Here is a 13,954-nt window from a genome sequence, read left to right as displayed (position 1 = left end):
AAGCTCTGAAAGGTAAAAAAATAGCAACCCACACATCCAAAATCATAGGTTTCAGACAACACAAACCAATGAAAGACTAAGAAATCCAACTCAGAAAAGCCCGAAAAAGTAATTTACATATCCCAAATCATAATTATCTGAAAGGACACACCTATGAAAGGCTAAGAAATCTAGCTCAGAAAAGTCAAAAATAGCAAACTAGTCATCCCAAACTATATGTTTCAGACAACAAACACCTATGAAAGGCTAAGAAATCCAGCTCAGAAAAGTCAAAAGTAGCAATCCATCCATCACAAATTATAGGTTTCAGACAACACACACCTAAGAAAGACTAAGAAATCTATCTTAGAAAAGCCCTAAATAGTAATTTACATATCCCAAATCATAGGTTTCAGACAACACTCACCTATGAACGGCTAAGAAACTTAGCTCAGAAAAGTCAAAAATAGCAAACTAGTCATCCCAAACTATATTTTTCAGACAACAAACACCTATGAAAGTCTAAGAAATTCAGCTCAGAAAAGTCAAAAGTAGCAATCCACCCATCACAAATAATAGGTTTCAGACAACACACACCTATGAAAGACTAAGAAATCCCACTCAGAAAAGTCCGAAACATTAATTTACATATCCCAAATCATAGTTTTCAGACATCATTCACCTATGAAATACTAATAAACCTTAGCTCAGAAAAGCATGAAATATCGAAACTACTCATCCCAAACTAGAAGTTTCAGACAACAAACGCGTATGACGGACTAGGAATCATAGCTCTGAAAAGTTCAAATAGCAAACTACACATCCCAAATCATATGTTTCAGACAACACACACCTATGAATGGCTAAGAAATCTAGCTCATAAAAGACAAAATAGCAAACAACTCATCACAATCATAGGTTTCAGTCAACACACACCTATGAAAGTTTAATAAAACCAGCTCAGAAAATTAAAAAATAGCAAACTATAAATCCCAAATCATGGTTTTCAGTCAACACACACCAACGAAAGAGTCAGAAACCTAGCTCAGAAAGGTCAAAAATTGCAAACTACTCATCCTAAAATACTGCTTTCAGACAACATTCACCTACGAAATAATAGTAAACTTTAGCTCAGAAAAGCCTGAAATCGCAAACTACACATCCCAAATCATAATTTTCTGACAACACATACCTATGAAAGGCTAAGAAATTCAGCTCAGAAAAGTCAAAAGTAGCAAACTACACATCCCAAATCATAGGTTTCAGACAACACACACCTATGAAAGACTAAGAAATCCATCTCAGAAAAGCCCGAAATAGTAATTTACATATCCCATGTCATAAGTTTCAGACAGCATTCACCTACGAAATACCATATCCCAAATCATAAGTTTCAGAAAGCATTCACCTACGAAATACTAAGAAACCTTAGCTCAGAAAAGTCTGAAATAGCCAACTACTCATCCCAAACTCGAAGTTTCAGACAACAAACACCTATGAGTGACTAAGAATCCTAGCTCTGAAAAGTCCAAAAAGCAAACTACACCTCCCAAATCATAATTTTCTGAAAGGACACACATATGATAGGCTAAGAAATCTAGCTCAGAAAAGTCAAAAATAGCAAATTAACCATCCCAAATCATAGGTTTCAGTCAACACACACCTACGAATGGCTAAGAAATCCAGCTCAGAAAAGTCAAAAAATAGCAACCCACACATCCCAAATCATAGGTTTCAGACACCACACACCTACGAAAGACTAAGAAATCCGGTTATGAAAAGTCGGAAATAGCAAATTACATATCCAGAATCATAGGTTTCAGTCGTGTGTGGAAAAATTTAGAAGTGTCCAACTCAGAAAAGCCCGAAAACGTAATTTACATATCCCAAATCATAAGTTTCAGACAACACACTCCTATGAGCAGCTAAGAAATCTAGCTCAGAAAAGTCTGAAATATCAAACTAGTCATCCCAAACTATTGGTTTCAGACAACAAACACCTATGATGGACTAAGAATCCTAGCTCTGAAAAGTTCAAAAAGCAAACTACACATCCCAAATCGTAATTTTCTGATAACATACACCTATGAAAGGCTATGAAACCTAGCTAATAAAAGCCGGAAATAGCAAATTAACCATCCCAAATCATAAGTTTAAGACAGCACTCACCTATGAACAGCTAAGAAATCCAGCTCGGAAAAGTAAAAAAATAGCAACCCAAACATCCCAAATCATTGGTTTCAGACAACACATACCTATGAAAGACTAAGAAATCCAACTCAGAAAAGCCCGAAATAGTAATTTACATATCCCAAATCATAATTTTCTGAAAGGACATACCTATGAAAGGTTAAGAAATCTAGCTCAAAAAAGTCAAAAATAGCAAACTAGTCATCCCAAACTATAGGTTTCAGACAACAAACACCTATGAAAGGCTAAGAAATCCAGCTCTGAAAAGTCAAAGGTAGCAATCCAACCATCACAAATCATAGGTTTCAGACAACACACACCTACGAAAGACTAAGAAATCGAGCTTAGAAAAGCCCGAAATAGTAATTTACATATCCCAACTCATAGGTTTCAGACAATACTTACCTATGAACAACTAAGAAACCTAGCTCAGAAAATTCAAAAATAGCAAACTAGTCATCCAAAACTATATGTTTCAGACAACAAACACCTATGACAGGCTAAGAAATTCATCTCAGAAAAGTCAAAAGTATCAATCCACCCATCCCAAATCATAGGTTTCAGACAACACACACCTATGAAAGACTAAGAAATCCCACTCAGAAAAGCCCAAAATAGTAATTTACATATCCCAAATCATAGGTTTCAGACATCATTCACCTATGAAAGACTAAGAAACCTTAGCTCATAAAAGCCTGAAAAAGCGAAACTACTCATCCCAAACTAGAAGTTTCAGACAACAAACGCCTATGACGGACTAAGAATCATAGCTCTGAAAAGTTCAAATAGCAAACTACACATCCCAAATCATAAGTTTCAGACAACACACACCTATGAATGGCTAAGAAATCTAGCTCAGAAAAGACAAAATAGCAAACCACTCATCCCAATCAAAGGTTTCAGTCAACACACACCTATGAAAGGCTAATAAATCAATCTCAAAAAAGACAAAAATAGCAAATTACATATCCCAAATCATAGGTTTCAGTCAACATACACCAACGAAAGTCTAAGAAACCTAGCTCAGAAAAGTCAAAAATAGCAAATTACTCATCCCAAACTATTGGTTTCAGATAACATTCACCTACGAAATACTAGAAAACCTTAGCACAGAAAAGCCTGAAATAGCAAACAACACATCCCAAATCATAATTTTCTGACAACACAGACCTATGAAAGGCTAAGAAACCTAGCTCAGAAAAGTCGAAAATAGCAAACTACACATACCAAATCATAGGTTTCAGACATCACACACCTATGAAAGACTAAGAAATCCAACTCAGAAAAGCCCGAAATAGTAATTTACATATCCCATATCATAAGTTTCAGACAGCATTCACCTATGAAATACTATATCCCAAATCATAACTTTCAGACAGCATTCACCTACGAAATACTAAGAAACCTTAGCTCAGAAAAGTCTGAAATAGCCAACTACTCATCCCAAACTCGAAGTTTCAGACAACAAACACCTATGAGTGACTAAGAATCCTAGCTCTGAAAAGTCCAAAAAGCAAACTACACCTCCCAAATCATAATTTTCTGAAAGGACACACATATGATAGGCTAAGAAATCTAGCTCAGAAAAGTCGAAAATATCAAATTAACCATCCCAAATCATAGGTTTCAGTCAACACACACCTACGAAAGGCAAAGAAATCCAGCTCAGAAAAGTCAAAAAATAGCAACCCACACAACCCAAATCATAGGTTTCAGACACCACACACCTACGAAAGACTAAGAAATCCGGTTATGAAAAGTCGGAAATAGCAAATTACATATCCAGAATCATAGGTTTCAGACAACACTCACCTATGAACGGCTAAGAAACCTAGCTCAGAAAAGTCAAAAATAGCAAACTAGTCATCCCAAACTATAGGTTTCAGACAACAAACGCCTATGAAAGGCTAAGAAATCCAGCTCAGAAAAGTCAAAAGTAGCAATCCACCCATTCCAAATCATAGGTTTCAGACAACACACACCTATGAAAGACTAAGAAATCCAGCTCAGAAAAGTCAAAAATAGCAAACTACATATCCCAAATCATCGGTTTCAGTCTACACACACCAACGAAAGACTAAGAAACCTAGCTCAGAAAAGTCAAAAATAGCAAACTACTCACCCCAAACTATTGGTTTCAGACAACATTCACCTATGAAATACTAGAAAACCTTAGCTCAGAAAAGCCTGAAATAGCAAACTATACATCCCAAATCATAATTTTCTGACAACGCATGCCTATGAAAGGCTAAGAAATCCAGCTCAGAAAAGTCGAAAATAGCAAACTACACACCCCAAATCATAGGTTTCAGACACCACACACCTATGAAAGACTAAGAAATCCAACTCAGAAAAGTCAAAAATAGCAAACTACATATCCCAAATCATAAGTTTCACACAACACACATCAACGAAAGCCTAATAAACCTAGCTCATAAAAGCATGAAATATCAAACTACTCATCCCAAACTATTGGTTTCAGACAACATTCACCTAGGAAATACTAGGAAACCTTAGCTCAGAAAAGCCTGAAGTAGCAAACTACACATCCCAAATCATAGGTTTCAGACAACACACATCAACGAAAGATGGGGGGCTCGGGGAGAGCCTTTGAGGGTCTGTGGGTCCCTTGTGGGCCGGTGGGCCTTTGGGGGCCCGGGGGGACCGTGGGGGGGCCCAGGGTGGGCCTGTGGGTGCCGGGTGGCCTTTTTGGGACCGGTGGCGGGCCTGTGGGACCCCGTTGGTCTTTTGGGAGCTCGATGGGCCTTTGGGGGGCCCGGGGAGAGGGCCTTTGGGGCACAGGAAGGGCCTTTGGGGCACAGGGAGGGCCTTTGGGGGACCGGTGGAGGTCCTTTGGGAGCTCGATGGGCCTTTGGGGACCGGAGGAGGGCCTTTGGGGGCACAGGGAGGGCCTTTGGGTGCCTGGGGGCCATTTGGGGCCCGGGGGCGGGCCTTTGGGACCCCGTGGGGCCTGGGGGACCGCGCGGGGCCTTTGGGGGGCCCGGGGATGGCATTTGGGGGTCTGGGTGGGCCTTTGGGGCGCCGGTGGCCCTTTGGGAGCTCGATGGGCCTTTGGGGAGCCCGGGGATGGCCATTGGGGGGCGGGGTGGGCCTTTGGGGCACAGGGAGGGCCTTTGGGTGCCTGGGGGACATTTGGGGACCGGTGGGGGGCATTTGGGACCCCGTTGGTCCTTTGGGAGCCCGGGGGACCTTTGAGGACCAGGGGAGGGCCTTTGGGGCAGTTGGGGTAGGAGGATTGGAACCCTTTGGGGTTGGGTTAGAGGACCTCACAACACTGTTCAAATGAAACTTGTGTATTATAACGACCACAGAGTTTCACCATTAAATTCTCTTCTAAAACCTTTCCTAAAATCTTCTTTCAAAATGTCTCTAACTGTTTCGCCGAAATAGTTCCATAGCCTGTCTAAAACGGTTTCGCCCAAATAATCCCTAAACGTAAATTCAGCGTGTTCCTTTGTTATTGGCATCCCTGCGCTAACGCATTTCAAATTAATAAGAAACCTTTTCGCGCGCTAAAACAAGTCATCGCTAAGATGTTTCTTGCCTAATTGTTTCCATGGCCTTTGGCTATTAATATCCTTTGGAGTTCGACCAAAAGAGTTGTTCCCGAGGCAAAGACATTATTGACTTGGATCTATTCCTGGAGAAATGTTTCTAGGGCGAAAATTTTTAAAGTCTGACAGATGATGTCATTGATTGATTGATCTGTCAAGAAATGGGAATTAATTTGTTGTTTCTAAGGGGAATTATTGATTCACGATAGGTGAATTGAGGTCGACAGCACAGGTGTTCCACGTTCGATGTTGTTGTAAGTGCACGCTCTCAGCGAATGTCATGGTCGTTGTTGTTGTTGTTGACACACTTTGATTACGCAATCAAGTTCTCGGTAATTCACTTCCCCCTCGAGTCCTAGATCAATAAAATTGTTTCCCGTTAGAATTCAATGCGCATGTGCAACCTTCGCCCCGGAGCTATTACGCATAGAAATATCAAATAAATCGACCTTGGAAAAAAAGGTCATTGACCCCATTAACCACGTGTTCCCCCTAGGGAGGCTATGACCATATTTGGTGCCCCGTCAGTATTCTATGTCCATATAAGGAGCCCCGTTTGTGCTGGTACCCCCTCCTCTACTCACAATGTATTGTTTTGTTTTTTTCCTTTAGATCAGGGCACTTTGTGTCGAAGAAGTTGTCCCAGAAACTTCGAAAACGGCTCATTCAATTGGAAATTGGAGTGGCCTGTGCCCTTTTTAATAATTTAAAATGATCGGAAAGGCAACTAACACCCCTTCCACGCCCACCATTTCTCGAAACACATCCAATCAAAAGTTTGAGATAGCCATTTTGTTCAGCGCAGTTGATTTCCAGATAGAAGTTATGTTTTTGAGGAGGACACTCCCCCACAGCCCTCAGGGCAAGGGTTGTAGGTTATGCCCTGGGGGCATATAAGGTTTTTATTATAAGGTTTAATATTTGTATGCTACCACTGCTATTACAATTACCACTAGTCACCGACGTCGCACCTATAAGAAAATAGATATTAGTCTTCCTCAAATCCAATTTTTATTTACAAGATATTCTGGCCATTTTGTTCAGCGTAGTTGATTTCCAGATAGAAATTATGTTTTTGAGGAGGATACTCCCCCACAGCCCTCAGGGCAAGGGTTTTAAGTTATGCCCTGGGTGCATATTAGAACGATGTTGGCACAATGTATTATTTCGTTTTTTTCCTTTAGACCAGGGCACTTTGTGTATAAGAAGTTGTCGCAGAAACTTCGAAAACGGCTCATTCAATTGGAAATTGGAGTGACCTGTGCCCTTTTTAATAATTTAAAAGGATCGGAAAGGCAACTAACACCGCTTCCAATTCCACCATTTCTCGAAATACATCCAATCAAAATTTTGAAAGAGCCATTTTGTTCAGCGCAGTTGATTTCCAGATAGAAGTTATGTTTTTGAGGAGGACACTCCCCCACAGCCCTCAGGGCAAGGGGGGCAAGGGTTGTAAGTTATTCCCTGGGGGTATATAAGGTTTTTACAGAAAGTATTGTCGTAGAAACTTCAAAAAAGGCTCATTCGATTGGAAAAACGAAGGGCTAATGCCCTTTTTAATAGTTGAAAGTGATTGGAGGTCAACAAATCCCCCTCTCACGCCCACCTTTTCCCCAAACAGATCCAATCAAAATTTTGAGATAGCCATTCTGTTCAACGTAGTTGAAAGTTCTGGAAATTAGGTCTTTGAGGATGACAACCCCCCCCCCATATTCCTAAGGGCAAGGGGCGTAAGTTATGCCCTGGGGGTATATAAGGTTCTTATAGAAAACGTTGTCGTAGAAACTTCAAAAAGAGCTCATTCGATTGGAAATTGAGATGGATAGTGCCCTTTTTAATTGTCGAAAGTGATTGGAAGGCAACTAACACCCATTCCACGCCTACCATTTTCCCAATCCCATCCAATCAAAATTTTGAGATAGCCATTTTGTTCAAAGTAGTTGTAAGTTCTCGAAATTATACCTTTGAGCCGGACATTCCCCCCACAGTCTTCAGGGCAAGGGTTATAAGTTATGCCCTGGGGACATATAAGGTTTTTATTGACAGCTTTGTCATAGAAACTTGAAAAAGGGCTCATTTGATTGGGAATTCAAAGGGCTAGTGCCCTTTTTAATAGTTAAAAGTGATTGGAGGGCAGCTAACCCCCCTCTCACGCCCGCCATTTATCCAAACGCATCCAATCAAACTTTTGAGATAGCCATTTTGTTCAACGTAGTTGTCAGCTCTTGAAATTAGGTCTTTGAGGATGACAACCCCTCTCCCTCAGAGTCCTCAGGGCAAGGGTTACAAGTTATGCCCTTGTGGCATCTAAGGGTTTTTTTTTGAAAGCTTTGTCGTAGAAACTTGAAAACGGGTGCATTCGATTGGAAATTCAAACAGCTAGTGCCCTTTTTAATAGTTAAATGTGATTGGAGGACAACTAACCCCCCTCTCACGCCCACCTTTTCCCCAACAAAGCCCTTTTTAATAGTCGAAAGTGATTGAAGAACAACTAACCCCCCTCTCACGCACCATCTCCCCAAACACTTCCAATCATAATTTTGAGATATTCATTTTGTTCTACGTAGTTGAAAGTGTTGGAAATCAAGTCTTTGAGGTTTATGACCCCCCCCCGCAACCCTCAGAGCAAAGGTTGTAAGTTATGCCCCGGGGGGCATATAAGGCTTTTACAGAAAGTTTTGTCGTAGAAACCTTGATTGGTAATGGAAAGGGCAAGTGCCCTTTATAATAGTCGAAAATGTTGAAGGGCAACTAACGCCCCTCTCACACCCACCATTTCCCTAAACACATCCATTCAAAATTTTTAGAGGTCCATTATGTTTAACTTGGTTTAATGTTCTTGAAATTAGGTCTTTGAGGAAGACAACCCCCTCACAGTCCCCGGGGCATGGGCTGTAATCTATGCCCTTGGGCCATATAAGGTTTTTATAGAACACGTTGTCGTAGAAACTCAAAAAGGGCTCATTCGATTAGAAATTGAAAGGGCTAATACCCTTTTTAATTGTCGAAAGTGATTGGAAGGCTTGACATTTTTGTAGTAAAGATTGATCTTGGTACAATGTATTGTTTTTTTTTTTGTTTTTTTTTTACCAGGGCACTTAGTATCGAAGGAGTTATCGTAGGAACTTCGAAAAGGGCTCTTTCGATTGAAAATAGAAAGGACTAATGCCCTATTTAATAGTCGAAAGTGATTGCGTGGCAACTAGTCCCCCTCCCACGCCCACGCTCCCATTTGCCCATTATTTTTAAAAACTAAATGTTGCCTTAAGATTAATCAAAATGCACAGTTTTAATGTTAATTCCCAATAAGGCATCTCAGCAGTATCCCAAGAACGACTGAGGGTATTATGTTGAAACTTTCGGGGCTACTTCTGCTCTTAAAATTTAACTAAATCAAAATAGCGTAAGTGTATCCAAGCTATCAAAGAAAGTAAACAGATTTTTTTGCGAATGGTATCAAGTTTTCTATTTCAGCTCAACTAGAGTAGTTGAAACAGAGTATGAAACTAAATTAAACACTGCTATTTGTGTCCGGATTTTTAAACGGGTGTATGTTGTTAAAAAGTGCTGAAAATTTTTCTCCAATATTCAAATAGCAGGCCAAACTACAAGAAAAATCTTTTCTTTTTTTCTTAAAAAAAAAGAAAATATTTAAAGTATTATTTTCTTTTTCCCTGAAAAGACTACGTCATTATAAAACGATAAGAAATTAATTAACAAAAACTTTTTCCACACAATAAGTTTCACAAAGAATAGTAAAGAACTCCATTAAATAAAGAATGAGCGAAAATCAAATCAAATAATCCACCAAGCATGAAAGTACCTCAAATCAGCATCGATAAATAAATGAAAACCAAAACGAACAGAAACTACAATAAATAACCGAGTGAAACTCAAAACGAGCAGAAATTAACATGCGTAGAGCTCAAAACCCCTATGCCTTCCCATGGCCAGAACATAATTTGCACTTTACTTAAAAAAATACAAATGAATGTGAATTGTCAGTTTAATATACATATTCTGATATTTAGCAATCGAAATGTTAATATTATTTTATTTATTAAAGTTATGAAAGTAAAAACGTTTATATTTTTTCAGTAAAGTGCAAATTTTGTTCTGGCCTTGGGAAGGCATAGGAGTTCTGAGCCCTACTCATGTTAATTTCTGCTCGTTTTGAGTTTGACTCTGTTATTTATTGTAATTTCTGTTCGTTTTGGGTTTCATTTATTTATCGATGCTGATTTGTGGTAGTTTCAAGCCTGGTATATTATTTGATTTTATTTTTTGCTCATTTTTCGTTTAATGGAGTTCTTTGCTTTTCTTTGAAAAACTTAGTTTTTGGAAAAAAAATTTTTAATTAATAACAACAAATGTTCAAATAGATCATGGATAAAGATTGGTTAAGACTGTCAAATCTTACCATGAATTGAAAATAAATCTCTATGTAAGTTTCATACTGTGGTTTTTAGAAGAAATAACAAAAAATTTAAGAATGTTATTTAGGATAAGTGCTTAATTTTAGGGAAACTGTTAAGAAGGGTATAAGACTTGTGATATTTTTTATGATTTTTTGTCTTCCTTATTTTACCAGTTTATGTTTAATGACATTTAGTAAGCTTTTTGGTACTGTACACTTTCAGCAGCAATCTTGGAATGTGACTTTGGAGTAGCCCTAGCTAATCTTTGGAGGGAAGGAAGATGAATTTCCTCTAATTTTCTTCTGCAAAGCTAATAAACATAACAAAAAAAAATACTGTTGCTAACATTTGTAGCAAAGCCTAAAATTCTGAGCTTTTACTGTTTAAATGTCAACAGATAATTTAAGGAATTTCAGGTCTTAGACCCATGAAATGCCATAAATATTGTTATTTCTCTATAGTTTTTAAATAGTTATTTGTTTGCTATACTAATGATATTGGACCCTTCCCCCGCCCGCCCCCTCCCCCTAAGGAATTAGAAGGTTTAGATCCATGAAGTTACAATTTTTGCGAACTCTCTATGATTTAAAAAAGTTAAATTGTTTTTTTCCTGTTTTGTAGAGGTGCTTTTTTATTATGTGTGTGTTGATGCTGCTACCCATTGACTATTATTTTGGATCAATAACCCAGCTTGTATTTATTCATGAAGATCTGCTGTAGATTTATTTTAGCTATTTCAAATATAACTGAAGGTATAAATAAAAGTTCAAATAGGGATAAAATCCTTTTAATAGACAGTGTTTTTTATAACAGTGATAGAAATTCACAAAAATACCAGATATTTCGGTCACATATACAGTGACCGTCATCAGTGGTAAAACTAAAATAAAACAATTGAAAACAAAAGTTTATATACTAAATCAAATAACACTACATATTGTTTGAATCTCTAATTCTTTTCAAAGCAAAGGCGGAAGCTATTCTCTTTGACCTTCTTGGATTCGGTTCATTAGCGTTCAATGATATAACATTTGGACAAAGGTCAACTACATTGGGTGAATTGAACTTTACTCTGTCAGATTTTAATAAATTATCATAGATAGAGTCCAGCCCATATTCACCTGTATCCCGATTCAAAGCAATATTCTTGAATAAGATTTTCTTTATTTCAAGAGTTTCACGAAAATTTTTCTTTTTAAACCCCGATCCCTAGAAATCAAAGAGACATTCTCGAACAAAATAAAATGGTCTGGAAAATTAAAAATATGTTCTGAAAGGGCTGAAGTAAAATCTTCAGACTTAGAATCTTTCTTTAAAGCCGAAGAAATAGAATCTTTATGTTGTAATAATCTAATTTCTAAACTCTGGTTAGTTCGTCCCACCTATGAGCTTCCGCAAGTACATGGGATCTGATAAACCCTACTTTGTTGCCCCAACGAAGTTAGATCCTTCCCAGAATTTAGAAAGCTACCCAAAGTATTATTACTCTTTAAAGCTACCCTTAGACCATTGCTTTGTAAAATTCTTTTAAGTTTTTCACTTAGCCCGGGTACCTATGGTAAGGATCTAGAAACCTCCTTCTCTCAAGTTGTCTCAAAGACTTCCTTAGAAATCTCCAGAAACCTTTTTCGTCTTTTTGAAAAAGTCTGGTTAATTAACCATTCTGGATACATGTTGCTTATTAGTATTTTCCTTAGAAAAGACAACTCCTCCTCAACAAATTTTGGAGAGCAAATATTAAAGATCAGATCAGTTATAGAAATGATCAAACCAATTTTTACTTGGTCAGCGTGACCGGAACTATAAGACAAAAATCTATTGTTATTTGTCGGTTTTCTGTAAATTTTAAAATCCAGACTATTTTGATTTTTCAAAAGAAGAACATCAAGAAAAGGAAGTTTCCCATTCTTTTCCAATTCAACGGTAAACTTTAAATCCCCTCCCAAACAATTAAGATGTTCCAAAAATCTTATTCAAGAATATTGCTTTGAATCGCGATACAGGTGAATATGGGCTGGACTCTATCTATGATAATTTATTAAAATCTGACAGAGCAAAGTTCAATTCACCCAATGTAGTTGACCTTTGTCCAAATGTTGTATCATTGAACTCTAATGAACCGAATCCAAGAAGGTGAAAGAGAATAGCTTCCGCCTTTGCTTTGAAAAGAATTAGAGATTCAAACAATATGTAGTGTTATTTGATTTAGTATATAAACTTTTGTTTTAAATTGTTTTATTTTAGTTTTACCACTGATGACGGTCACTGTATATGTGACCGAAATATCTGGTATTTTTGTGAATTTCTATCACTGTTATAAAAAACACTGTCTATTAAAAGGATTTTATCCCTATTTGAACTTTTATTTATCGTCATGGAAAGGCAGTGTGGTCTCCGAAATTATCAACTGAAGGTATAAAATGTGTTATTTTCTTTTAGGGACCCTCAATGTAAGAATTTTCTGTCCACTTCTAGCTGCCTCTTTGGATTCTTAGAATTCTTTGATGATTCGAAAAATTTTGGGGTCCAAGAAGTAAAAGTAGGAAGATCTTGGAAAGTTGATGAGTTACGACTTAAGAGCAATGTTGATCTTCACAAATTATGGTAAGCCTGATTTAAATGCTTGTGTAGCCATACCTACATAATGGGAGGTAAGGTAGCTCATCTCTATAGTTGGTCTAAAGGACTTTATACGGGAAAGTTTAAAAAGATACATATTTGAAACAGTTTTGATGTACCACATTCATTATAAATGTATCTATACAAAACTAAATAGTGAATGTTTTTTTTACATTTATGTATATAACCATTTCTGACTATAGAGATGACCCCCCCCCCATTTCACACTAAAATTGATCTGAAGAACCTCGCTGGTAGTTTTACCTTTTTTCTCCTTGGATTTAGTCAGCGTTGCCAGTCAACTTTTTTCAGTTTGTGCAAGGTTTGATGGTGACAGGTTAGGTTAGGTTTTTAACCCATTTGTGAGATTTATAACCTAATTTAGCTTAGCCCAACATTAACTTTTACCATCAAAGCTTGCATAAGACTGAAAAAGCTGATTCACAAAGCTAATTGAATCCAAGTAGAGAAAAAAAAACTTCGGACATTCACTGATGAATGTTGACATGAATCAGATTTTGGACATTCACAGTAACGTCCACACAGATAAGGGAAAAATCATAGCTGGGATGAGTCATAGCAAGTATGTATAGTTAGAAAAAAGTGATGGAGTACTTCTTAGGACAGACTTAATCATGGTCTATATGTCAGACTAAACTTCGGAAAGAGCAATGTTTGTTCATATTATCCCCCCCCTTAGACTCATCATTTAGAAGGAATGACTATAGAAACTTCAGTGAAGTCCCCCCCCCAACATGCACACACATAAACCATTGTTTGGATCAAAATTTCAAGGGAGCCATTTTGATCAGAATGGGCGAAAGACTCAAACTATATGCATTGGGAGAAGAGCAACAAAATAAGCGTTGTCTTAGAGGTAAGGTTCTAATATTATGCAAATAGCCCAGGCTTGAAATCAAGTTGAAAACTTGCTGAAATCAGATGTATGCACAAATTTTCAATTTCCATGATTAAAGGACCAAAAGCTAGGCCCTTATACCCATGCTTCTCACAACTTCCCTCCACTTTTTATAATTATCAGAACACAAAAATGCAGAATTTCTAGGATTTTTTCCTACTTTTCTTTCTGTATACATTTTTACAAGTAATTTTTTTTTGTCTAATGTGTAATAAGTTTTCATAAAGGATTCCTTTCTTTTAAATCTCTTCCTG

At 37.6% G+C, this 13,954-nt stretch overlaps 1 protein-coding gene across 1 annotated transcript in view; it reads left to right on the top strand.

Annotated features, from left to right (window-relative positions):
- mRpL47 (mitochondrial ribosomal protein L47) overlaps positions 1 to 13,954 on the top strand; it is a 64,646-nt gene that overhangs the window by 22,233 nt on the left and 28,459 nt on the right. Inside the window, exon 2 of the mRNA XM_089096220.1 lies at positions 12,602 to 12,766. Coding sequence (XP_088952346.1) covers positions 12,602 to 12,766 — 165 coding nt within the window. The remainder of the gene's footprint in view (positions 1 to 12,601; positions 12,767 to 13,954) is intronic.

The sequence above is a fragment of the Artemia sp. Qi Xiang Cuo genome, chromosome 10 (assembly GCF_049724085.1).
Source record: "Artemia sp. Qi Xiang Cuo chromosome 10, ASM4972408v1, whole genome shotgun sequence".
Classification (NCBI taxonomy): domain Eukaryota; kingdom Metazoa; phylum Arthropoda; class Branchiopoda; order Anostraca; family Artemiidae; genus Artemia; species Artemia sp. Qi Xiang Cuo.
The sequence above is the reverse complement of the archived record's forward strand: the minus strand, read 5'-3'. Positions and strand labels throughout refer to the sequence as shown.